Source organism: Radiomyces spectabilis, assembly GCF_025331425.1.
Source record: "Radiomyces spectabilis strain NRRL 2753 chromosome Unknown BYT42scaffold_14, whole genome shotgun sequence".
NCBI classification, from domain to species: Eukaryota; Fungi; Mucoromycota; class Mucoromycetes; order Mucorales; family Radiomycetaceae; genus Radiomyces; species Radiomyces spectabilis.
In genome coordinates, this window is record NW_026251939.1 from 402,441 (window position 1) to 429,392 (window position 26,952).

General features: G+C 44.9%; 5 protein-coding genes across 5 annotated transcripts; 3 read left to right on the forward strand and 2 right to left on the reverse strand.

The window, feature by feature from the left end:
- The first annotated feature begins 117 nt into the window (after positions 1–117).
- BYT42DRAFT_123486 (uncharacterized protein) lies at positions 118–13,095 on the forward strand. Its single transcript, XM_051562158.1, has 16 exons — positions 118–283; positions 358–515; positions 608–901; positions 972–1,178; positions 1,251–1,385; positions 1,447–1,575; positions 1,639–1,766; positions 1,826–2,025; positions 2,096–2,332; positions 2,407–11,099; positions 11,167–11,475; positions 11,564–11,989; positions 12,048–12,140; positions 12,227–12,404; positions 12,476–12,798; positions 12,872–13,095. Exons 1-16 carry the CDS (start codon positions 235–237, stop codon positions 12,980–12,982), a joined length of 11,670 nt encoding a protein of 3,889 aa, XP_051419367.1. The 5' UTR covers positions 118–234; the 3' UTR covers positions 12,983–13,095.
- Positions 13,096–13,325: 230 nt separating this feature from the next.
- BYT42DRAFT_585868 (uncharacterized protein) lies at positions 13,326–14,942 on the reverse strand. Its single transcript, XM_051570019.1, has 4 exons — positions 14,630–14,942; positions 14,449–14,558; positions 14,253–14,382; positions 13,326–14,191 (listed from the first exon to the last, which is right to left on the reverse strand). The coding sequence occupies exons 1-4, from the start codon at positions 14,685–14,687 to the stop codon at positions 13,644–13,646; spliced, it is 846 nt and encodes a 281-aa protein (XP_051419368.1). The 5' UTR covers positions 14,688–14,942; the 3' UTR covers positions 13,326–13,643.
- Positions 14,943–15,675: 733 nt separating this feature from the next.
- On the forward strand, positions 15,676–20,149 carry BYT42DRAFT_595638 (armadillo-type protein; the record flags this gene model as incomplete). The annotated part of the gene is made up of 20 exons (XM_051570872.1): positions 15,676–15,778; positions 16,168–16,451; positions 16,515–16,736; positions 16,821–17,252; positions 17,338–17,444; positions 17,517–17,662; positions 17,722–17,884; positions 17,962–18,097; positions 18,162–18,383; positions 18,450–18,578; positions 18,637–18,695; positions 18,756–18,882; positions 18,945–19,034; positions 19,097–19,260; positions 19,328–19,416; positions 19,470–19,502; positions 19,568–19,692; positions 19,745–19,811; positions 19,875–19,963; positions 20,024–20,149. The coding sequence occupies 20 exons, from the start codon at positions 15,676–15,678 to the stop codon at positions 20,147–20,149; spliced, it is 2,913 nt and encodes a 970-aa protein (XP_051419369.1).
- A 393-nt stretch (positions 20,150–20,542) lies between these two features.
- On the reverse strand, positions 20,543–21,854 carry BYT42DRAFT_503963 (uncharacterized protein; the record flags this gene model as incomplete). The annotated part of the gene is made up of 3 exons (XM_051564943.1): positions 20,543–20,808; positions 20,877–21,015; positions 21,135–21,854. 3 exons carry the CDS (start codon positions 21,852–21,854, stop codon positions 20,543–20,545), a joined length of 1,125 nt encoding a protein of 374 aa, XP_051419370.1.
- A 3,928-nt stretch (positions 21,855–25,782) lies between these two features.
- BYT42DRAFT_549428 (alpha/beta hydrolase fold-domain-containing protein) lies at positions 25,783–26,952 on the forward strand (the record flags this gene model as incomplete). The annotated part of the gene is made up of 4 exons (XM_051566069.1): positions 25,783–26,021; positions 26,104–26,161; positions 26,227–26,431; positions 26,507–26,952. 4 exons carry the CDS (start codon positions 25,783–25,785, stop codon positions 26,950–26,952), a joined length of 948 nt encoding a protein of 315 aa, XP_051419371.1.

Below are 26,952 nucleotides of genomic sequence, written 5' to 3' on the forward strand. Positions count from 1 at the left end.
AAATTACACAGTCCGTTTGAACGTCACATTGCGCCCTGGCCAAGTCACGTGAACATGAAATTTCCAAGTATCAGCGCTCTTTTTCCACTGTTCCCCAGTTCACCTTTTTTTTTTTTACTTCTACTTTTTGGGCCAAATTTTTCCAAGTCGAAAGGGCGGGTTTTTAGCATATATTCTCCTGTTCTTCTCGTACTATCGGGGTTGTGTGGCTCTTACAGTTAGGAATCTTATACCATGACGACCTTGCAAGTTTATGCACACCGATTGGGAGATCCTAATCTAGGCACGTTCACTTCCAAATGACTTCTATTTTTCTTTACCTCTTGGTGACCTGTCACACTAACATGTTCAATATAGGCATCGGTCTCAAGGTCACCATTGCAAATGAACTCAGAGACCAAGTGGAAGTATTCCAGACGCTGGAATATCCTCGATTTCTGTCTACGCTTATTCCCGTGTTCCTCGATATTCTCCAAAACGGAACGCCTGTATTCGTCAGTAACGCGCCGGAACAAGTCAGTAACCCGATATCGATTTTTTTTTTAATACGTGGATGTGTCAAAAAAAAAAGAAAATCCAACTCACCATCTATCGCATTATGTTATAGAAACTGCGTAATATTCTTTTGGAAATCATATTCCGTCTACCTCAAACCGAACCTTTGAAGCAATATGCTGCCGATATATCGCGAACCTTGATGCAATTACTTCGTGTTGAGAATGAAGACAATGCCGTTGTTTGCGTAAAGATCATTATTGATCTCCATCGATCCTTCCGACATGTCCTCGAAGACCAAGTTCAGCCTTTCTTGGATATTGTTCAAGAAATCTTTCAAAATATGGAACAAGCCGTCAAGGACGCTTTTGACGTACCATGCACGCCAGCCGGATCGGCGGTGACGGTAGGCATCTTCATCAAAAGAGCAGCACTCAATAAGAATAAACCGGTCACTGATACTTTTTTATCTGTAGCCTGGTCCTAATCCATTGCTAGCCACCTCGCCACGGCCCATGTCTCCAGCTTCCGATGTCCCCGAAACACCTTCCAAAGTCTTGGCAAAGAGTTTATACAGCTTCAAAGTACTGACCGAATGTCCAATTATCGTTGTCTTGATGTTTCAATCTTATCGACGTTACGCAAGCGATAACATTATGAAATTCATCCCTCTTATTTTCTCGGTAAAGAACAAGTGTGCGGATCTCCTGGATACGGCTCATTGACTCATCTGTCCGCCCTTTTTTTTATGGTAGACTCTTAATTTACAAGCCAAACCCCAAGCAGAAGCGGCCGAGGCGGCTCGTGCTCGAGGCGAGGTGTTTGTAGGCGTCAGTCCAGAGATTCGCAACCGAAGTGTATACAATGACTTTATCGTTGCTCAAGTCAAGGTATATTTTATACAAAGTTTCGACCAATGCTGATAGTACAACACTCATTCGGAATGAGTAGACCATGTCTTTTCTAGCCTACATTCTACGTAGTTATACTGCTTTATTAAGGCCATATCAGAATCAGATTCCCGATTTTGTCATTCGATTATTAAGAGACTGTCCACCGGAATCGACCGCCACAAGAAAAGTACGCTGATTTCATTGATTATGCTTTCACATGTGTCAAGTGCTGATCCTCGAATTTTTGCAGGAATTGCTGGTGGCAACAAGACACATCCTTTCAACCGACTTTCGCACTTCCTTTGTATCCAAGATTGATATCTTGTTGAACGAAAAGGTGCTCATTGGAAACGGCGTCACGTCTCACGATACTTTAAGGTAAGATATTCAATGTGGACCGACGATGGTAGATGTATCAACTAACAATTCAATACCAGGCCACTTGCTTACAGCATGCTTGCTGATCTCGTCCATCATATTCGATCTGAACTTACGCCTGCTCAACTTTCACGTACTGTGCACATCTATTCACGCAATTTACACGACCCTACATTAGCACCGAGCATACAAACGATGTGCGGCAAGTTGTTATTAAACTTGATCGATTGCATTATCAAGAACCCCAACAAGATGGAAGGTGAGTTTTGCATGCACAATATCCACAATAGATGGCTTGCCCACTCACTTTATTACTCGCGATTCCTTAGCCCGAGATCTGCTGATGCGAATTTTGGAGGCTTTTTTGAATAAATTCGCAGCGCTCAATATCCAGTTTGACACATGCTTGCGTGAATATAAAAAGAGGAAGCAACAATCCACGACGGATGAATCCGATGCTGCAAAGAAAAGTGATGGAGATATTCTTGAAGTTTTCGATTTTGAACGCGCTCGTTCAATTCATACAGCAGGCTACATTCCAGATCCATCCCATGATGGTGTAAAGGGTATGGTTTTGTTGAATGGTTGACTTTGTGAATTTTCTTACTTATTGTTTTTTTTTTTTTTTTTTTAATTCTAGATGGTCGGTTCATGTTCAGAAATTTCATCATTGGCATGAAACCGCTATTTATTGGCTTGCGCCATTGTAATTCACCTCCACCTGCTGGGCAGGATGCCGTCAACTTGCAAAACTATGCTCAATACGCTCGCAACTTTTCGCAATCGGATATCGATATTTTTCTCGGGCTGTTCCGCGAAGGGCTCATGTGCTTTGAATATTTCAACGTGGACAATTATGACAGCGACGGATCGTTACCAAACTTTGCATCGGACCAGCAAGATTCAGAAGAAGGCTCCATAGGGTCCAATGCATTGTCTCTCAAACTTGGAACTCAAGTCAACGGAGAGAAGGAGTTACTAGATATGTTCTCCACCGTTTTTACCTTGTTGGATCCGGCCATTTTCCAAGAAATTTTCGCCTCTCAGATCGAGTTTTACTTTAAGCAAACGTTGATCAACCCTGCACTCGTCAACGTGGCTCATTACTACCTCATCAACGAGACCTCCACCCAGGGATTCGCCGGTATTCTCCTCCGATTCTTGGTAGACCGTATCGATCGACTCGGTGACTCTGATATGCACTATTCCGCCGTCTTGTTACATTTATTCCGCTTAACATTTATGGCCGTGAATCTTTTTCCCGACGCCAACGAATCCATCTTGCAGCCCTATCTGGCGAATCTTGTCATGTCCTGTTTCAAATTATCGTCCAAAGCCAAGGAACCTGCCAATTATTTCTTGCTTCTGCGAGCGCTGTTCAAGAGTATTGGCGGAGGCCGGTTTGAGCTTTTGTACAAAGAAGTGTCGCCGTTGTTGCAGGTGCTGCTCGAAAACTTGAATTCGTTACTCACGTTGGCCCATAAACCCGAAATGCGAAATCTATTTGTGGAGCTGTGTCTTGCTGTACCTGTGCGTCTCAGTACTCTTCTTCCTTACCTGCCTTACTTGATGCGTCCACTAGTGATTGCGCTTCAGGCCGATCAGGAACTTGTATCTCAGGGATTGCGAACGATGGAACTGTGCAATGACAATCTGAATCCCGATTTTCTCGATCATATCATGGCGCCCGTAATGAAAGATTTGATGAATGCGCTGTGGAGTCATTTGAAACCACTGCCGTACAATCAGCAGCACAGCCATGCAGCGATGCGAATTCTTGGCAAACTCGGTGGACGCAACCGACGCATGCTGCGAACGCCTCCACGACTGGACTGTAATTTACGTGCTGAAAGTGGCGTGTCCGTGGAAATCATGTTTGATCCGAATACCACCCCGCACGTTCTTCCTTTGGACAAGTGCTTGGAAATTGCCATCAAGACCATTGATCAAACCAATGCCGACGACTTTTACAAAAAGGAATCCTACGTGTTCCTCAAATCCAACATCATTCTCATGCTCGAGCTCGATGAAGGATCGTCAGATTTGGCCCAATCACTCTACCAACGCATCAATGGCGTCTTGATTTCTTCAGGGGATGAAAATGGATCTCGCAAATCGACCGCAGGAGAGGACGAGGCGGCCAATGAAGCAGGCGACAATACGGTTATTGGCACGGCTTTGGAAGAAAATGGACTGAAACCCAAACGGTTGTCCGGCAACGGCTATACAAAGTACCTGGCGAAACGGGCCGCGCAAGAAGATGCGTTGCGCACGATTCTCGTAGCCATCATCAAAGCCTCGACGATCCCCAGTCTAAGCGATGACGCGTGGCCTTTCTTCCAGAACATTTGCCGTCATTTCATGCTTTTGCATATTGGCGAAGCGATTGAGGCGACGGAAAGTGGGACCAAGCCACTCTCGGATATGATGGACGAACGTTTGGCCGTACAGAACCTGAACACCACCATTCTTGTGGATGCGATTGTCGAAATCATTTCATCCGAAGACAGCAAATTGAGAAAACGAGCCGAGCAAGCGTTGCAACTTTGTTTCGAGACGGCCGTGACCATGTTGGGCGGCAAGGATTTCGTTTGGAAATTACCCATCTTCCGTGTATTTGCGTCTCAATTCTGCTCATGCTGTTACAAGCAAGAATGGTACAAAAAGCGGGGCGGTTGTCTGGGCATTTCCATTTTGAGTGCGCAGATTGACATGGGCACCAAGTGGATGAGGGAACATGAACTGGAATTTATTCGCTCGTTACTTTTCGTCCTCAAGGACGCCTCTCCCGAAATGGCCAATGTCAATACAGCCGAAGCGACACAGACCCTCTCGCATGTTTTGAAAGTGTGCAATCGACCTGAAGATGATAAATCGCAAGAAGCGCAGCAAAAGTTCCAAAATCTGATCGCATTGTTATTAAGCGAACTTTCCAACTCCAACAGTGCGGTCCGTGAGACCATTCAGTCGTCTTTCCAGTTATTGGCGGATCTTACCGGAAACGAAGTCACCGAACTGCTGGCACCGGTGCGCGAACGACTGGTTGCACCGATTTTCGCAAAACCGTTGCGTGCACTCCCGTTTGCTATGCAAATTGGTCACATTGATGCCATCACTTACTGTCTTACGCTGCGACCTCCGTTCCTCGAGTTCAACGATGAATTGATCCGATTGCTTCATGAAGCGCTTGCGTTGGCCGATGCGGAAGATCAAGCTCTCGTGAGCCGTAGTTCTCAGTATAAAAACGCGACGTCATTGATGAATCTTCGTATCGTTTGTATCAAGCTCCTGTCGGCGGCGATGGCATGCTCCGATTTCTCCAACCAACGTCAAACACATACTCGTGCGCGCATAATTCAAGTGTTTTTCAAATCACTGTATTCGAAATCCCCCGAAGTCGTGGAAACTGCTCACAAGGGATTGAAACAAGTCTTGTCACAGCAACATAAACTGCCCAAGGAACTCTTGCAACAAGGCTTGCGGCCTATCCTCACCACACTGTCCAATCACAAGACACTCAGCGTGGCCGGTCTGGAGGGTTTGGCGCGATTGTTGGAGTTGTTGACCAACTATTTCAAAGTGGAAATCGGCAAGAAGCTGTTGGATCATTTAAAGCAGTGGGCTGAACCCAAAGTTCTTCAAGAAGCGGCGGGTAAACCTCTGAGCGATAATCATGAAATCAAGATTATTGTGGCGATTTTGAACGTATTCCACTTGCTGCCGGCGGCGGCTCACATCTTTTTGGATGATCTGGTGACCGTTGTCTTGGAAATGGAAGGGCACCTTCGTCGAGCCATCTCCAGTCCGTTCCGTCCGAACCTTATCAAGTATTTGAACCGATATCCCTCCGAGACGATCACCTACTTTTTCGACCGATTGAATTCCACGAGCCACAGTCGATTATTCATTGGTATTCTAGGCAGCGAGATGGCACCACAGTTGTGTGAAGAAGTCGGCAAGCAGTACATGCAGCTGGTGGAGAAAACGCTAAGCTCTACTGATAACCCTGTCATGTACCATCAGGGTATTCTCATTGTCCGCGAGTTGATCAAGTATGATCCTGAGTGGCTGACGGGTCGGCGCGAGGTATTGGATGGTCTGCTAAACATCTGGCGTATGCCGAGCCGGTTCGAGCTCATGAAGAAGGATGATCAGCACGGCACCCATGTCACTCGTGAAACCATGTACTTGGCCAATATATTGATTGCCCACTTGCGATCGAATCCCGACGAAACCGACTTGATCTTTGAACTCGTAGTTCTCTTTGCGCAAGAATCGGCCATGGATTTGACCTTTTTGCGAAATTTCCTCATGAACGATGTGGCGCTGAAATATCCTCCTTCTCGAAAGCGCAAGATTTTTGATAAATTTTTGCAACAATTCAACGACACTTCCATCACCATTGCTTTGAAGATGCTGACGTTGCGCCATATGGTGAATCCGATGCTTTTGGTGGCGTTGGTGCAGCAGCAAGACACGAACAACGAGCTATTTGATGCATCAATGATGGAACGATTGGATTTCAAATCGTGGACTAACATCATGTCCGACTCATCTGAGGAGAAACAGTACATTGAAGACTCGTTGCGTATTGAACTATTGCAACTGACGGCCATGATTGTGCAGTACGCCTCATCTTTGTTAGCCGACCATCGTAAGGAAGTCATCAAGTTTGGATGGAATTACCTTCGTTGCGAAGACGCTACCACCAAGCAAGCGGCGTATGTTCTGATCGCGCGATTTATTTCTGCCTATGAAACACCTAGCAAAATTACCATCCAGATTTATGCCGCGCTTTTGCGTGCTCATCTTTCGGAAGCGCGTGTACTTGTAAAGCAAGGTCTGGACGTTCTTGCGCCGGTGGTGCCCAAACGCGTTCCACTCACGGGGTCCGAGAGGATCCCTACCTGGGTCCGATTGACGCGCAAGGTCGTCGTGGAAGATACACACAGCATTTCGCAAATGATCAACGTTTATCAGTTGCTGGTTCGTCATGCCGATCTGTTCTATGATTACCGTGAACACTTTTTCCCACACATTGTGAATGCGTTACCGAAGCTTGGCCTGCTGCAGAATGCGACTCCCGAACAAAAACTGCTTACATGTGAACTGGCGCAACTCATCTTAAAGTGGGAAAGGACGCGTATTGCGGCCGATGAGACGGACGATCCAATGGACATTTCTCCCGACAAGCGTGGATCTGAGACACCGGCTTCCGAGTCGCCACGAAAGAAGGTTCAAGTCGAAGGATCGTCGGGCGAGGTGAAGGCTGTGGCGGCCGAATCGCCCAATACAAATACCAAAGAATACGTTCCCAGTTTGACCTTGCGAGAAAATTTGGTCGGCTATCTGGTGCGTCTGGCTTGCAGCATGTACAACCCATCGGACCTCGCACATCAAGCCCTGGTTCAGCGCGTGCTGGCTTTGATCAAGGAATTTTTGAATTTGTCGGCCTGGTCGGATGTCCATGTCAAGTTTTCTCACCTGGAGCGTACATTGACTGTAAAGGAGATGAACGATTTATTGATTCCCAGCGTATGCAGCGCGCTTGAAGTGCTAAATATGGATATGGCTCACAAACCGGCGGAATGGTTTATTGTCAACATGAATCAGCTGTATCGATTGTTGGAAACCAGTATCAAGTCCGACAACGTTCGCGTGCAAACTGCTTTGAATCCAGTGCTTATTCGCGTTTTCCAGGCCATTCAAAAGACAACGCCCGTGGAAACGGCCGAACAAGAATCGCAAAATCCCGATGTGGCCAGTTTCGTAGCTTTGGTGGATTCCACCATCACCGATGGACTAGCAAGTTTAACAAACAATTACGCGGTGATCAAACTGTTGCAGGCAGTGTCCAGCGGTCGTAGCGAGCACTTGGATGGCTTCCTTCCGGGCATCGTAAAGATGTTGCAAAAGCTGACCAAAGAACATACCATGCCCGTGCAAGCCATGCCGAATGCGAATGTAGACGCTCAAGTGAATTTGTTGATCATGGGATTGAATTTGCTGAGGAAACGAATCTCTCATTTGGGAGATCAACGACGATGGTTTTTGACGTGCTTGATCCAACTGATTGAAAAGTCACCTCGCGTAGACCTGTTGCGCACGATTTTGGATATGCTCAGTGAATGGACGCTCGGAAAGACCGAAACATTCCCTACGATCAAAGAAAAATCGGGATTGTTGGTCAAGATGATGTCTGTGGAACAGCGAAACGATCCCAAATTGATCGAAGATTTCCTGCATCTGGTCATTCAAATTTACAGCAATCCGGCCTTTGCACGATCTGAACTTACGGTGCGTCTGGAGCAAGCGTTCTTGTTGGGCACACGAAACAGCAACCCGCGTATTCGTACGCAATTCATGCGCATTTTTGACCGCAGTGTCAGTCGACCTCTGTACACCCGTCTCAACTACATCTTTGGCGTGCAGAATTGGGAATCGCTGGCCAGCACTTTCTGGTTGCAACAGGCGCTCGATTTACTGCTAAATGCCGTCAAGGCCAGTCCGAATTTGACGTCAACGCACAGCCTAAAGATCAAATCCATTCGTACCATTGCCGATCAAGCCGAAGCTAGCATGACGCTGGATGTCCCTAACGATGTGAATGATCTCATTCAACAGCACCAAGCGTTCCTGAGAGATCTCAAAGGATTTGATATCAACCATATCATTGAAAGCGTCAAGCAACTTCAGTACGTCGATCCTTACGGCACGTATAATCTGTGGGTCGAGTTATTCCCTCTGTGTTGGTCAAACCTCACGGCGACCGAACGGCATGACCTTGTCAAACTGATCACCATGCTTCTGGCCAAAGACTACCATATCAAGCAAGCAAACCAGCGTCCGAATGTGATTCAAGTCCTGCTCACTTGCTTTGCACGCGTGAACACTGTGATTCCGTTACCTCCTCATCTGATCAAGTACCTTGGCAAAACACACAACGGATGGCATACAGCCATTGAAATTCTTCAGCAATCAGCATCATATGGTCGAGTGTCGGACCTGTCCAAGGACGACCAAAACCGTCGAGAACGGACGTTGGATGCTCTTGCAGAGATGTATTCTGATCTAGGCGAAATGGATATGTTTTACGGTTTGTGGAGACGACGCAGTACTTACAGCGAGACCAATGTGGCGGTGTCATGCGAACAGAGCGGAATGTGGGCTCAAGCGCAAAACATGTACGAGAATGCGCAGATCAAAGCACGAAGCGGGGTGTTGCCGTTTACCGAGTCCGAGTACATGTTGTGGGAGAATCATTGGATCTCGTGTACACAAAAGTTGCAGCAGTGGGATATTTTGACAGATTTGGCCAAGCACGATGGTAATGTGAATCTGTTGTTGGAGTGTGCGTGGCGACTTTCGGATTGGACGGCCGAACGTGAATTATTGGAGCAATCGCTTCAGCAAGTAGTCGACGAACCGAACCCGCGACACAAAGTGTTTGAAGCGTTTTTATCCTTGATCAAATCGCAAAGCAGCGAACATTCGGAATTCAATCGTATTTGTGAAGAAGGCGTGCAAATGACATTGCAAAAATGGCATTCGTTACCTCCGATTGTGTCTCAGAGTCATCTGCCTTTGCTGCAAATATTCCAACAGTATCTGGAAATGCAAGAAGCGAGTCAAATCTTTAACAGCTTGCTGACGACGACGGCTCAGAATTTGGATCAACGATCGGCGGAATTACGAAGCATTTTAGGCACATGGCGCGAACGATTGCCAAACACGTGGGACGACATCAATGTGTGGAGTGATCTTGTAGCGTGGCGTCAGCACATTTTCAGTGCCATCAACCGAACCTATTTGCCTTTGATCCCGTTATTACCTCCGCAATCGGGCACGGGAAATGCCGGTGCTGGAAATTCGTTTGCGTACCGTGGATATCACGAAACAGCATGGATTATCAACCGGTTTGCCCATGTTGCACGCAAGCACCAGCTGTATGACGTGTGTATCAATTACTTGACCAAGATTTACACGCTGCCAAATATCGAGATCCAGGAAGCCTTCTTGAAATTGCGAGAACAAGCCAAGTGTTACTATCAGAATCAGTCGGAATTGTCGGCGGGTCTGGACGTGATCAACAACACCAACTTGATGTACTTTACACAGCAACAAAAGGCCGAATTCTTTACTTTGAAGGGCATGTTCCTGGCGAAACTGAACCACAACAACGAGGCGAATGAAGCCTACGTGAACGCGGTGCAAATAGATCTGTCTTTGCCACGAGCTTGGGCCGAATGGGGTCGATACAACGATCGACGATTCACTGACAACCCCAAGGATCTGAGCTGGGCGAACAATGCGGTGAGCTGTTACTTGCAAGCAGCAGGAATCTACAAGAACGCCAAAGCTCGCAAATACCTACTCCGTGTGCTGTGGTTACTGAGTCTGGATGATCAGAATGGTACGATTTCACGCGCATTTGAAGGATACAAAGGAGAATGGCCAGTCTGGTACTGGATTACATTTATTCCACAGCTATTGGTGGCCTTGCAGCATAAAGAAGCGAGACATGCACGAGCGATCCTCATTCGAATTGCCAAACAATATCCTCAAGCGCTCCACTTTCAACTTCGTACGGCTAAGGAAGACATGACAAAGAAAGCGACTATGGCGCCTGTCGCCCCTCCGGAACCGGCTGCCGCGCCGACCACGGCCAATACCCAAGGCGAGAAATCACCGTCTGTGAAGGAAGAACCGGGCACCCCTGCCACGGCTGCGACCGATGCCAAGTCTATGGACGCGTTCAAAACCGCGGCGGCCCAGGTCGGGGAACCCTCTGGTACGACGGAAGAAGGCAGTCGCAATGATGATGCTGCTGACGCCAGTGAAGGCAAGAGTGATTCGATGGATGTGGATGTAGCTGAAAACGAGACGGCCAAGAAGGAATCCGAAGAGGACGAAAATAAGGACACTGGGGATGCATCGACAGCCGCTCAGGGTGATTCATCTCAACCGGCGTCGGCGACTCCCAATCCCGCTTCGGATGGTGGTGAATCGAAAGAGGAATCTGCTCAAAAGACAGAAGAATCTTCTTCATCGACTGCTCAGGAAAAGTCCAAGACTGAGGCTGGTAAGCCACCCCAGGCTCCCGCCACGGCGACACCAGGCTCGTCTGCGGCTGCTCCTGCCAAGGATCAAGCCGCAACGGCCTCCAATGCGCCTCATCCATTGGATGAAATCATGGCCATGCTGAAGACCGGATACCCCTTGTTGGCGCTTTCAATGGAAACCATGGTCGATCAAATCCAAATCAAGTTCAAGCCCCAAGCAGATGAGGATATGTATCGCCTAGTCGTTGCATTATATAATGAAGGCGTTACGGTAAGTATCATTGGAGAGCTGCAATCATCATCATTGTCATCAACTTAATGGCTCACGCTTTTTTTAGCAATTACTAACGCGACTGCTGAATCCTGGTGATTCGCTTCAACTGGCACAAACGACGATGGCCAACATTGCGCGTCTTGCCGACACCCTGTATCCCGGTCATATGAAGACGGCGTTTATCAACGACTTTGCGAAGTCCAAGCTCAACTTGGAGGAATATGTTGCCAAATTACGATTATGGCGCGATAAATTCGAAGCCATGTTGGATGCTCGTCCACGAAAACAAAAACTTGAAACATGCAGCCATTATTTGGTGGAATTCCAGCATCAAAAATTCGATGATGTTGAAATTCCAGGGCAGTATCTGCAGGTAAAGTCAATTTGTGATATTTTTGTCTTGTTCTCTCGAAAAAAAAAAAAAGTGAGCTCACTGATGTTTTGTCCGGTGTTATTTGTAGCTTACGGATAATGCCAACGATTTCCTGCGTATTGATCGATTCTTGCCCGAGGTGGAGGTGGTTCGAAGCTATGGCAATTGCTGGCGTCGTCTCAAGATTCGTGGTCATGAGGGCAGCATTCATCCGTTTGTGATTCAAAATCCTGCTGCACGTCAGTTCCGTAGAGAAGAGCGCTTGATGCAGCTCTTCCGAATCCTGAACAACGTCCTTGCCAAACGCAAAGAAAGCCGGTCTCGTAATTTGGCATTCCACCTCCCTGCTATCGTTCCCCTGGCTCCCAATGTTCGCATGGTAAAAGATGATCCATCCTATTGCACGCTTTACGATATCTATGAAGATCATTGTGACAGCGTCAATATGCACAAGGACGATCCTCTCGTTTTCTACATGGATAAGATCAAGTCTAATACTCAAGTTAAGAAAGATGTAAGTCACAGAGGCCAGTCTGCTCATGGTTGGATATCTAACGCCTTTTTTTTTTTAGATCCTCAATCAAAAGACCGAGTTGCTCAATCTAAAGATGGAAATCAACGACGAAATTGCAAACAATATGGTGCCTTCCAATATTCTGAGCAAGGTAATTTTATTCACAGCAACAGCATGGTGCATTTAACCTGTGATTTTCTTATGTTCTAACATTTTGATCCTTTCTCCTGCGAATAGTATATGTTACGCACCATGGGAAGCTACACGGATTACTGGATGTTCCGTAAACAGTTTACGGCTCAATATGCTACGGCGACATTCATGAGCTACATATTCAGTGTGGGTCACCGAAATCCTCACAAGATTGCTATCTCACGAAGCACCGGCGATATCTGGACGATGGAGTTCTTACCTGGTGAGTACTGCAGTATTATTTGGGATTGGTGGTAAAATTCTGGCTTAACTAACGTTTATTACTATCTGCAGGATGGAATTCGAACCAGCCCATGTTTGGCAATGGCGAATCTGTTCCTTTCCGATTCACTCCCAACATTCAAGATTTCATTACTCCCGTATGGCTTGAAGGCCTGTTCACCAGTTGCTTGATGGCCACGGCTCGCAGTCTTACAGAACCTGAACTTGAATTGGATCAGTACCTCAGTCTGTTTGTTCGCGACGAATTAATGATATGGCACATGTCCAATCATCGCTCCGTCACGGATGCTCAAGTTCGCGAACGCATCAATACCAATGTTCTGCAAATCATGGCTAAAGCTCGATTCTTGTCTTGCAAATCTGAACGTGAAAAGGTAATGATCAGTTTTTGTGTGTGGATATGATGAAGAAACTGTGAATATTGATGTTTTTTGTTTGACTCTTTAGACAATTAATGCAAATAAGCCAACCAATCAAAATGTGATTGATCTAATTTCGCAAGCCAGCAATCCTCAAAAGATGGCACAAATGGATTGCACATGGATGCCGTGGTTGTAAAGCTCTTATTATCCCTTAATACTCGTTTGTTCTTTTTCCTTTTTCTTGCGTATTTCTTCTTTTCACTCTGTACAGTTTAAATAAAGTTCATTCAAGGAATGATTATTATCCTTAATCTCGATTGAAAATACCATCATCTCATGAATCGCAAAAGCGATAAATTAGAAGATGTCTACTGTACTTAACTCGAATGATTCGTGCCGGACTATATGAACCTGCATTGAAGAAAAAAAATGCCAAAACTCACAGACGAAGCCAAAAGAAGTGGTGAATACCTCGTGGGACTGCAAAAGCCGTTTCCAACATTAGGCCCTATCACCTTTGAGCTACATTTTTTAACAGTCTTTCTGGTATCCCAATGTATTCTTTTTCCCAAGACGAGAAAAAAGGTCCGTGCGCGCATGAAACAAAGAGGTAAAAAGTCCGCTGTGAAAAACAGTTTGAAGTCCATCGCGATGTATTCAATGATCCGCTGTATCTTTGATTTTGTGACACATAAAAAAGTAGGAATGTCATTAAATTGGCGCAATTGCCTACGATTATTGAATGTGGTTTGCAGTGTAATGATAAAGTAAAGGAATTTGTTATTCACAGGCGACATGTAGGACAGCTTTGTATTTGAGAAATGATCGATTGGGAGAGAGACTGCGTTAGGAAGCAGCTATGATGTTCGTTTGATGATGAGTGCTTGGATCACCGTGTTGGGTCGAATGCGAACACTGTTTTTTTCAGCAAAAGCATCTTGGAAGGCGGCTGCCGGGGTTGCCGGGTCGCACATAATGGATAGATCGTCCTTGAGAACGTGGGCTAAATAGATGAAACGAATAAAGTATGTTTCGCTCGAGAGACCAATCTCCGGGTGAGCGTAGATGCGTGACCGCAGTGTCGCGATGGTTTCATGCTGTGAATTAATGTGTAACTTGATATCTTTGCCGATGGATAATCGCACGGTGATAGGGAAGTCGGCCGATGGATCGGGGGTTGGCATTGACTCTTCAACAACTTCATGCTTGCTAGTTGGCATTGAACCGGAGGGTGTGCTATGGGAAGCTCCCGTTGATCGCCGCATGGACAAACTTGTGGACGTGGATGTGGACGTGGAAGGTTTTCGTTTCATGTCGTGATTGGAGTCGCCACCATTGCTGTCTTGTAACAAATTGGTGGGATCGGCAAGACAGTAAACAGGTATTTCATAGCGATTGCCCAGTTCTAAGAAAACAGCTAAGAAAAAGATCACATAAAGCAATGTCCTATCTATATTTTTTTCTACCGTCAAAGCAACCATCGGACAAATCACCAGTGGGCAAGGTGATATTGGCGGCCTCGAGAATGGAGCGAGCCAGTTGTACATCGTCCGAGGTCACAACAGCATGCAATGCTTGCCAAATTTCCGGTCGACCCTAGTAAGGTTTCTGAAAGTTGAGAATGTAGACTGCAGAAACGGGATGAACTTGATATGGATCTACCTCGTAAGTCGGTGCGGTTGCCCAAAATGTCTCGCGTTGACTTTCCAATTCACTCCGAGTCATGGATGTATCGGATTTCCATTTAAGCCTTGAACGTCGATATGGTTTTCCTTTTGATGGTGAATACTGGAGTGAGTCAGGTGAAGGGAAAAAAGCGCATAATAATACGATGGTCAAGTACCTCCAGTACGGGTTCCTCCTGAACCATTATGAGTTGGACGAGATTCACAGCAGCCCATCAAATCGGTGTATCGGATGTTGAGATGAAAGGGTTGACTAAGGCTCTGACAATAAGGCTTTGTCCGGTTATAGACTTGACTCGATTCGCTGAAATTGCAAGGTCCGGTCGCAGTGATCGACAAAATCGGGCCAGTTTCATGGAAATTTGAAATCCATTTTAATCTATCATATTACATTATCTGTATTTCAAAGTTATTGCAAAGGATATTAGAGGTGACACGGATCTTTATTATAGATTGTTCGCTTATTACCCATGTAAGCAACAGAAAATAATGAATTCATTTCAAGCGTGCCACTCACTGGAGTTTAGTTGGAGCACGTGGCATGAGCACATTTTGAACCCCTAAATTCCAGGACGCTGCAGGTTTCCAAGCCTTTGCTATTGATCCAATCGTCAGATCGTGCTGTTGCGTTCCTTATCTGAATCCATGCAATTCTGGTTCTCTGGTGTGTGGTGCTGTCGTTTCTCGGAAATGATGGAACTGCCACATGTACAGCACTGCCCCACAGAATCCGCCAGAATCCGCTTATTGGCTGATCGTAAGTAATACAATGCAATCGCTTTTACAGAGTCCGCTTGAAGGTCCAACCTTTTTACAGAAGGAAAGTCAGAACAATGCACTCAGGGATCATTGGTGCGCTTGCATTGTCTTGCTCCAGAATACCAACAACCTCTGCGTGAACGGAACGCTAGATGAACAGTGCGTTTCACAGCAAGAACATATGGTTACAATGTTAGTAACGACACTATATTATATACCTGAATTTGTCTCTGTTTATGTTTTAAGCGAGTGAGATTAGAGTTTGGTCGTGTTTATAAAGAAAAAGGTGGGTAGTTCCTTGTCGTACTATGCGGCAGAGACAAGGTTGCGGATGGCAGCCAATGATCCTAAAACGCGTGTCGGTGATTCAAAAGAGAAAAAAGAAATGACTACCGAGAAAATTTTGGAAACGCGCAAATACGTGTTTCTTTGAACTTGTGTAATCATGGATCAAGCGGTTTACGAGACATTGCTTCAAGTCGTCGACAGCGATGGACATGTACGTTCTGCTGCCGAGCAACGCTTGAAAGAATTGGCGGCTTCTCCAGGTACGATCACCGAGTAATGATCACGTCTTTTTAACGCAAACTCATTCCTAATCAATGTACTATAAAGAATATCCAATCACCCTTGCCCGTCTCGCCGTCTCTCAGGAACTCGCTGTTCCTCAACGTCAAATATCCTTTTTCTACAACCATGTTTACCTGAACGCTTCTTAAGGCTATCACTCACTCTCGCCAATATCCTTAACCAGTTTTTGTTTTTACTTGGCAGCATTGACCCTTCGATCGTATGTCAGTACACACTGGTCGTCAAAGAACAGCGAAAAGTTTCTTGGTCCTGAACCACCACAGGAAGTAAGAATGACTCCATTTCGGTCCAGAGCGAGAATAGTGATGTCAGCAACTAATGTGGGACGGCTTGTAGAGCAAAAAAGCTGTGCGTGAGATTATCGTCAACGGTTTGGCCGACAACGAATCGAAAATCCGAGTTGTCAGCGCTTATGTCGTTTCGAATATTGCCCACGATGATTTTCCCGAGGACTGGCCCAATCTTTTCGATATTTTGTTGAGTTTCCTGAAATCCAATAGCGCCAACAGTGTTCACGGTGCGATGCGTGTCTTGTCAGAAATGGCAAAGAAAGATATCAGCATCCAACAGTTGCCTCAAGTCGGCCCTCTTTTGCTTCCGGAACTATTTAATATTCTTACATCGGATAATGTAATTATCTTTACGTCAACACGATGTATGTATCCATGCATTTTTACTCACACCTAAATGCAGGTCTACTCCTTCCGTACCCGCGGTCGCGCCGTGAATATCTTTAGCAGCTTGGTCCAAATGCTTTCTACCCTGCGTGAAGAAAATCCGGCATTGGCCGAACAGTTTATCGCTCCTGTTATTCCGCAGTGGATGCAAGCATTTACTACGATTTTGAATCATCATGTCCAAAACGATCCCGAACGAGCCACTGAAGAGTATGGTCTCAAGATGGAAGTTGTAAAGGTACTGACAAGAAATTTTCTGTGGATCGATGGTTCAACCGTTTCGTGAAACGGAAAAAAACTCATCGCTATGCTTTTTTTTCAGTGCATTTGTGGTATCAGCAGTGAATTCCCAAAGTACATTAGCAGCAGTTTACCTCAGTTATTCGAACCCATTTGGAATGATTTATACAACCTTCGTGAGCACTATGTGCAAGAGTTCGTCAGTGATTCAGGCGATATTGGCGAATCGTTCCAAGACTCTGACGGCAATGCGATCGGTTTCCAAAGTTTGCTCTATGTCTTGTTCGATTTTGTTGCTGCCGCTTGCAATAAGAAGACAGTTCGTTATTTGTTCGTGGCAGACAATGCGGCCACCGGTTTCTTTGAGCAGCTTTTGTACGTCTACATCGTGTACATGCAAATTACCCAGGAACAGGAAGAGACGTGGATGTCCGATGCCAATCAATACGTTGCCGATGAAGAAGATGGTACCTTTACGTTCAATGCTCGTGTGGCTGCCATCGATGTCCTCTTGGTGAGTTATTGTTGATTTATTTCCCTCCTTGATTTTATATATATCTTGGTTCATTCAGACTCACGGGGCTTACGACATGATATAGGAATTGCAAGATTGTTACCCTGCACCTTTCTTTAACGCCCTTCAGGCTGCCGTGCACCGCCATATTTCAGAATCCAACGAAGCCCGCAAAACAGGCAAAGCCGATTGGTAAAGATCTCTTTTATTTTATGCTTGAATTTTTGTATTGGATTTTACTGTTCTGATCACGACGTACTTTAGGTGGAAAATTCAGGAAGCTTGTTTGTTGGTCATTGGACGTTTGTCGGAAGAATTGATGGAAGCTTTAGAAGATGAGAATCGAAAGGTTCAGTTCGATTTGAAGAGTCTTTTTGACCATGTTGTTTTGGAAGACATGAAAGCTGCAGGTAAGCAAAGACAGCGTTTGATGATTCAGGAACCTTTGCTGAGACATAGGGTCCCGTAGATTTCCCTTTTTTACAAGGCCGTGCCTTTGTTTTCGCTTCCGAATTTGCTAAAATCTTGCCTGTCAACATGGCAAGTGAGTATGTCGCAGTTGCTGTGCATGCCTTGAAATCACCTGTCAGCGGCGTGCCAGTCAAGATCTCGGCTTTGCGAGCTCTCAACAAGTAAGCTTTCACATTGGAATCTTTTCAGGCTGCATGCTCAAAGACTGATGGGCGCTGTGTTATTTATATTTTACTAGCTATTGCAAGTATCTGAACGCAGAATACGTTGCTCCCTATCAAGTGGACATTATGGAAGGCACGGTTCAACTGTTGCCTGCCGCTACCGAGGAATCGCTCATGCTTTTACTTGATACCCTGGGATCCGCTGTAAAGGTAAATATCAAGTGACACCGTGCCAAAATCCTAAAACCGTTCATGCTGATTTCTGCCAAAATAGATCAATGGCGAAGTGACCGCACGGTACGAACAGATTTTGACGCCTGCTGTTCTCGAAATTTGGAAAAAGTTCCCATCGGATTCCATTATTACCAGCTACATTCTTGATGTGTTTGAAGATTTTGCAAAGAATCAACTTTACTATCCCGCGTTATGCGCTCGTGCCCTTCCATTTATCAGCCAAGTGCTTACAACGCCTGAAACCGATCCGTCCATTCTTAGCGTAAGTGCAAGGCTAACATGGAACGAGCGGTTGGATATTTGGGATGTCTTATTTTCTCGCTGTTAGTCTGCTATCGATTTATTGACAGCCATGATGGGCTACGGACCATCTCCTTTACCCAACCAATTCACCGAGCAAATGTTCCCCTGTGTCATGCAGTGCGTATGGAATGCCACTGACAGTGATCTTCTCCAGGTAACTCTGTACAGCTTAGCGTGTCAATTGACTATATCATTCACACCAAAACCTCCAGAGCACCCAGGAATGCCTAAAACAATTTGTGATTAAAGATTGCGAACATATTGTTCAGTGGTAGGCGAGCGATTTTACCGATAAAGGTACTCGAGGACTCATCATTTGTCGATCCTGTAGGCGCGATCCTTCTGGAAAATCAGGATTGGATTATGTTATTCATTTCGTCGCCAAACTGTTGGAACCTACCAACTCTGAATCGGAAGCTTTGTTTGTCGGTGATCTTATCGTCACATTGATCCAAAAGGTAAAGCACCAAGATATGCATGTGGGGTCATCACAGTCGTCTAAAACAGGAAATAATGTTAGGCTGGTAACAACATTGCCTCTGTGCTGCCGGATCTGTTGAATGCAGTATTGGCTCGTTTGCAAACCACTAGCTATCAGCCATTTATTCAGGTAAAACTCATAAAGTTGACTTGTTTTCCAGCATGGATGGCTATTAACGAATCGTGGTATAGTCTTTGGTCATGGTATTTGCCCACCTTATCATTCAGCAGCAAGATACCGTCCTTCAGTTCCTTAGCAACACCGCCATTAACGGTAAAAGCGGGCTGGAAATTTTGATGCCCACTTGGTGCGATTACTACGACAGTTTCTCGGGTTACTATTCTCTTAAAGTCAGGTAAGGCAGATGGATGCACAAGATTCTGGAAATAAGACCAATCGCTGATCTATCCCGTCTGTGCCAGCGCTATTGCTTTGTCCAAAGTCTTCCTTGTTAATGATCCGCGATTGCAAAACTTGAACGTCAAAGGCGAGCTTGTCGTCAACCCTAATGGTAAATGCATACCGTGACTTGATCGCTTATGGAAAGCTCACCTCCACCAATAGCTGGGATCGTCACTCGTTCTCGCTCCAAGAACAGTAAGTGGATACGCACATATCCTGCCAGAGGCTCGAAATTGACAACTGAACCTTTCTGATCGTAGATCCTGATCAATACACTGCCATTCTTCTGCCTACCAAAATCATTAAACTGCTTGTGGCTGATCTCAGCAATACCGTGACAAGCGAGCAAGTGCCTCAGGAAGAAGTCGAATCGATTGGCGATGAGGTAAGCCATCCGATATTAAACATGTGGAAAATTTGCCAACACGTTCTACTAGGATAACGAATGGGAAGATTTGGATGATGAGATCGCCTCCGCACATAAGGATTTCAATTTCTTGTCAGGTATATATTTTACTATCTCTAAATCCTTTGGTCCATGTACTCATTGTGCGGCATAATTTGTAGAAATGTTGGCGAATTTGCCCGAGGATGAAGATGATGAAGAAAATAACCCTGACCTGAAAAACGATCCGATTTACCAGACTGATATGAAGGTAAAGTATTGATGGTAACAAAAACGAACAAGGGATGGCAAGCTTACCATGCAGGTGTAGACCTATTTGACCGAATTTTTCCGCAACTGCTCTGGTCACAACGTCAATCATTTCATGGATATCTGTCAACACCAGCTGAATGATGAAGAAAAGCATATGTTGGACTATGTTCTACAGAGCGCATAAGTCTGTACTATACATCATAAATAACACTTTGCGCTTAAATGGATAATATAATGATAAATACAAGGAACAAATGCACCATTACTGATAGTATCGGTACATTATGCCATCATTTATGAAGATGTCATCTCCATGAGAAGGATTTCCTTGAACACAGCATAGCATGAATATGGAATACTTGTCATCATACATTTTACTGGATTAAGCCAAAGATATATGTTGGTTTGCATGCAGCGGCTTCAATTTGGTATGATCATAGGATTTTGGGTGCAAGTGGTATAAATATGAGGGGAAATTTCACTATGTACATATGAGAAAAGGGAATACAATAAAAAAAAAACGGAAGGGGAGAAAAGGAAAAACAAACTTCTTTTGCAGATGTGCATGTCGCATGAACTACGCATCAAATGTCCACCCCCATGATAGAACATAACTACCAGCAAGCATACCGATGGCGCACTGACACAGAAAAGTAAATCCTTCTCTGAAATGAGCGTCATGTGCATGCATAACAAAGCCTGCAATCAATGCACCGAACGCGGGTCCTAGACTGCTGTATAAAGCTGACATTTTCGCTCGTTGCAGCATGAGTTGTTGATCGGTTCGCATCCATGCCATAATTCGGTTACTTGCAGTTAGCCAGATCAGATGCATACCGATACCTAGAAATGATGGTAAATTGATAAAAATGAGGACTTTGTCGCTGGAACGAGTGGAAAAAATGGCATACCTTGACCTGTCTGCAGCAGCACCATGGCAATTTGTGTACCGATGGAATCCTGTCGCAGCCAAGAAAAGCCAAAAATAGATATGATCAAGAGGCTATGGATGAAACTGGTTACAGTCGTCAAACTCCATCGATAGATCCACTGTGATATCGCAGATATGGTTATGTTAATCTCAGCTGACCTCTCTCAAAAAAGGACCTTAATTTCCATCTCCCGCGGAAAAGGAAAAAAAAAAAAAACTAGATGATAAAAAAAGATACCTGTTGTGCACTTGCTCGAAGCAATATATCTATTGCCACAGGAATAATGATCATGATGCCAATCTGATACATGGGAATATGGACTGTATCGTAAAGAAAGATCAATAAGAAGGTGTTGACCATGGACCGAGCCATCCCGAGAAGCATCATATTGATAAGCAGGGACATGTTTTTCCACCCTGTGAGTGTCGTGGTTGTCCATTGGAGGGATTCGTCCGGTAAGGAAATTGACGGAATAAACAGTAACACGAGAGCAATCATTGGCATCGTGGGAGATGGTAAAGGAAGCATCGCCACTTCCATCGAAGACACCACCGTCCGTGACATCCTCGTATAAGGGCCGTGTTCGGCCGCGAGATCGTCGTAGGCAAGGTTGTTGTAAGCGCCCGTCGTGGTGGTATTGGACATGGCGGAGTGCGTGCTGGATATGCTCGTTTGTCGATACAATGAACTTGCCGCATTACTTGTCATACGTCGGAGCATACTTGCGTCTTCTTCGGAAATGTGGGATAATTGTTCGCCAAACAGGCTGTACGGTTTATACAGGTTGTTCGTCGCGGTACTATCGGTATACTGGAGTACAGCGTTTTTTAGGAATAACGGTGCTTGATCTTCGTTTATGTTCAATTGATTCGCATCAGCAGGTTCGACATCAATACGGAACGAGGTGATCACCAATACTAAGGCGCCAATGCCAATAAATATCAGAGAAAAAATCATTATCCATAAGTTGTCGGTGATCCATCCAAGAGCAAATACGCCAACAATAAAGGCAGATTTACCCCAGCGTTCATACGTATCTAATAAATCCATTAAAACAAAAGTAAAGATCGACATGCTCGTAGAACTTACCAAAGAATAGTATTCTGTAGTCGGCCAGGACTTTGATGAGGATACTGTCAATGACAGCACTGAGTGACTGAAAGAAGAACTCATGGACGGTCCAAGCCAAGATAAGCATGGACATATCAGCCGAGATATCGGCCTGATTCACGGAATCGTCGGCCCAAGGTGAAAAGTAAACTAGTGAGCCGAGCGATGCGCCGCTAAGAATGGCGAGAATAGCCAGCAAGCGGGTATGCCATTGCGGCTGTTTGTCGATCCATAACCCAGCGATTCCCATGCATAATCGTGATGCATACATGAGAGCTAGGATAACACCGATAATGTGGTATGGCAGTGATAACCATAGTGCAAAGTATATCGGGAGGAAAGGCTTGAAGGTGGCGGAAATGGCGCGAGATACAGCAACAAGGATAAGTGAAATCAAGGTCATGAAGACGAACAAAGTAGTTCGGGCAAAGCTGAAAAAACGCGCGAAATTGAAAGGGTTTTTTCTTATTATTTTCTTTATTTTTATTTTTTCGGTGGCCAAGTTGCCGTAATCATTGGGTGACCCACTTTTTGGTCTCTTTGTTTGGAAATTGCGAACCCGGGCTTCTCATGCATGGCCGCAGAAAATGAGAGATCACTGGGGGTTCCAAACCTGTCGCTGACCAACCACAGCATTATCCGTCGGATGGAACTCCATCCGGTCACACAAAGAACCGCCTGTTTCTTTTTTCTGTATGCAGCCGAACAATGAAAATCTTGATTGCTTCTTTTACCTCCTTCCTGCTTATAACAGGATGAGCGTCATCCGTATTAGGTTATTCCAGCCCTGGCCCTTTTAAGATACATCGATAGATGACAGAATTGTCAGGTTGTCGGCTCCATGCAGTTATGAAATCATTTTACAGAAGCCAGTTTGCAGATAAACAAAGGAACAGACGATAATTTTGCTCCCCTAGTCGTCGCTTCATCTGTCGCACTGACATAAAATCGGACGATGATACCGGTGAGAAAGATTGGAAGTACAATATACGGTAGTTTAGACCATCACTTGACTTGCAACTCTAAGCGCACTGTGAGAAAGATGCCTAACAGAAACCCGGACATCCTATTTACATAAATTACCACGTAACATGCATAAATTAGAGTTGTTTGTAGTAATTATTTTACAGAAGACATGCGTTTTGCGCTTGCCAAATCGGTTTGGCTCGGATATTGGAAGCCTCGAGCGAGCATGGTTCTTTTAGTTTTGAAACTCCGCTATCCTAGCAACATGGACGTTATCAGCCTGGTAACCGTAGCAACTCCAGCATTAAATTCAAAAAATACATATGCATATGTCATGTTCGTATTCATGAGTACAGGTCAGTAGTTGATGAGAAATAGGTCCTAAAATAGGGGTAGCCGATAGAAAAACAGTATAAAAAATTTGAAGGGAATTTTGACCCACAAGTTGAGGTCAATGAATTTCCAATGGATTAATAAGTTTAAGAACTCCGTATGAAATTGACCGGAAAGTGCAGCGACTTTCTGTAAGCCGAGCGGCGGTCTTTGGAGGGATGAATTCATTCATTGGTGGAATTAACAGGTGCTGGGTTGCCTTGTCGAAGACAGTGTCTTGCAGAGTTCAGTGTTAACATTCGGGCTTGGGCGTAAGCTTGGGTTCGGAGGTTATTAAATACCGGGGCACCGCCCGAGGGTAGCAATACAGCAGGGAAAACCTGGAGCACTGATACGGCTGTAAGATGGCACGTTGGAGAGGACTTATCAAGTATCTGCCACCGTGGGTGGGAACTACCCCTTTTTATTATTTTGTCGGATCCTTTTTTGGTAATGACGCTTTGATCACCTTCAAGTAAGCGTTTCCTTTACGAACAGCTCGGCCGAAAGGCTGAGCATTCAGAACCAAAATACCCTGCCAAGCCTTATTACGAAATTATTATAGATTAACCCAAAAACATATAAATATCCCCTCGATCAAAACGAATAAAGAGCATCAATTATCTATCCTCCAATTCTATTTTATTTCTTCATCTACTGTCCGTGGAACCAGTATCCGGAGTAGATTCAGCAAACCCCGGAAACGACAATTTTGGTGTGTTGTTAGCTCTTTTTTTATTATTTTTGCTTGGATTTATCGGTGGTTCTTGTCGCATCCCTTTTGAAGTTTCTAAAACGTTCACGACGCCACTTTACTGAATGGCTGAACCTTAGCACAGAACACTTTGTCAGACACTGATTCATAAACAAGCATAGAGTTGCCATTAATTAGCTATCCTCCATTTATCTTCTATATCAATTTTCCGTGGAACCAAAAGATCCACAATAAGCGCACGAAAAAGTAAAAAACGATAGGTTCGCATTTTTTACAAAAATAACACAAAGTGGGCACAATATACAGTACGATACGGACTTTTTGCTCGCCCAAGCTCTCATTTTTTATGGACGGCATTGTAGGGAAAAGTTGGAGAATCTGTAAGAGGATGGAAAGAAACAGATTTCCTCGTCTTGTTCCTGTTGCAATTTGATAAACAAATGATGCGTCTGCGGATTTGCTCATTCAATAGTGCGATTGAATCATTGGCGGGAAGAAAAAAAAGTCTACTCTTCTATATCGGCAGGTATCCGAGCATTTGGGACTTCATCTTTCAGGTTTTTGCGGATACACATAACATGATAATGATGCGTCAGGTGTTGTTAGTTTGGTCATACGGGATAAGAGCAGTTACAAAGATGAGAGCTTATTTTTCCCAAAGCGATAAGCTGCTGTGCAACATAGTCATCCAATAAAAAAGTATCTTCATCCCTTCGGCATCGCCTATTCTCATGGTTTTGTTGTCTTCTCAGGTGCAAAAAGTGAAACGCCGCAGAGTAAGGGGTTCACCCTTCACCGCTTGTGCCAATGTTGCGACATATAAGGCTTCAAGGCGACTATGACTGATGCACTCCACACGTGAAATAGCTGAAAGAAAAGTGCTGTTCCGAAGGTCCTAACACGATGATGGTGCCAATGTCAGTTCATTCGTAATATTGCGTGCTTTTTGTGTTACATCCGGTCTGAAAGAAATTGGCGCGTAGGAACAGGTTTCTTGGTGAGCCTTTGAAAATGAGTACGAGAAAGATTTGATAAAGGTACGAGTGAATGGGTGTTTGCTTCGCCTTGGCGACGAGCCATGTTCACACGGTTGCGCCATCTTATATTGCTCTTTCTATCGTTTTTTTTTTTACCTCAAAACAAAAAAAAAGGAAGTTGTGGACATATCATGTTCATGAATCGTGATGGCCAATCATATCAGATTGACCGTTTTATTTATCCCATTGAGAATTCTTCAGTTGATTTCATCAGTAAAAACGGTTACACGGCATTCGGGCCGACCATCACTTCACTTGCTGGGCTCTTATCTTCGTTTCGAACATCTAATTTAATAAATTATACGCGATGGCCAACGATCCAAATGTCGCCCCTCGGTTAGATAATACTAGATGATGAACCTCTTTCAGCGTATAAGTATTTACTTCGCGATACGTCAATATTTTGTTATGGTCTCTTTATGGCACTATAAGTAGAAGTCCATCATGGAGTCGCTTTTTCCGTGTGAAACCTATATGGCGTCAATTTCCTTTTCACGGTTTTTGTGGCGAAAAGAATGATCACTTTCATTTTGCCTAATATGCCAACTTTCCACCAATGTCTGGGATTTTTTCGTGCGGAAACTGATTCACTAGACCAAATAGGTTGAATGTCCGTAGCGGTCGGTCTTAATTTATAAGCAAGGAAACACCTCAAGTCGGTCACTTTTTACACCCCTTTTTTCTCATGTTTCCCCCAGTTATTCTTGAAGATTACATCAAAAAACTCTTGGATTCGCTTCCTCCAGGAGATGTAACGAAGTTACCTCAAGAGGATTTCAGAGACCTCTTTTGGCATACTCCGGCCGGTACGGTATTGCCAGATGTGCAAGTTCGCGATACTATTTTGCCCACGTCCAAAGGCGACGTCTCCGTCACCATTGCCCGACCTACGACCAATGATACCTTGCCTTGTATTGTATATTTGTAAGTAAAAAAATGAATGGATGGGTTTGTTGTACCAGTACAGAGGTAGATTTTTAACTGGGTTGATGACGATCCATTTTAGTCATGGTGGAGGATGGTTTACAGGCAACAAGTACTGTCATGCCCTGATTATGCGTGAGGTACCTATGCATGTTCCGATCACTGGGAAATGTCAGTGGACTGACGAATTTTTGTGCAATTCTAGCTGGCTGTGCAAGCTCGAGCTGCTGTTGTGTTTGTCAACTATTCGCTCAGCCCCGAAGTCAAATACCCGGTCGCCATGGAGGAATGTTATAGTGTGGTAGAATGGTTGGCCAATTCGAAGAACGCGGCGTCTCTTCAAATCAATGCGCATCAGTTGGCAGTTGCAGGCGACTCGGCAGGTGGTAATTTCGCGACCGTCATTAGTTGTAAGTAATAGGCAATGGCAGGTTGCGCTCTTTTATACATTTATGAATTGATCAACCATGTCTTTTTGTTTGTAGTACTTGCGAAAAGACGCGGTTTGGGTAAAGCTATCAAATATCAGGTCCTGTATTACCCTGTCACAAATGACAATTTTGCCACCGAATCCTACGAAACCTTCCAAGATGGCTTTCTCTTGACTCGTAATATGATGAAGTTTTTCTTTGACCAATATACCACAGAGGAAGATCGTTTGCTGGACACTGTGTGTCCGCTCAAGGCTTCCACCGAAGATCTCCTAGGTTTGCCGCCGGCTCTCGTTATCACGGCCGAAGCCGATGTGTTACGTGACGAGGGTGAAGCTTATGCACGTAAACTGATGCAAGCCGGAGTCAAGGTCGTGGCCACTCGCTATTTGGGATTAATTCACGGATTTTTTACCATGTCCGAATTGACAACGCAAGCTCAAGCGGCTTTGACTCAAACCGTCGTCGAGTTACATAAAGCTTGGAATTACAAGGCGTAA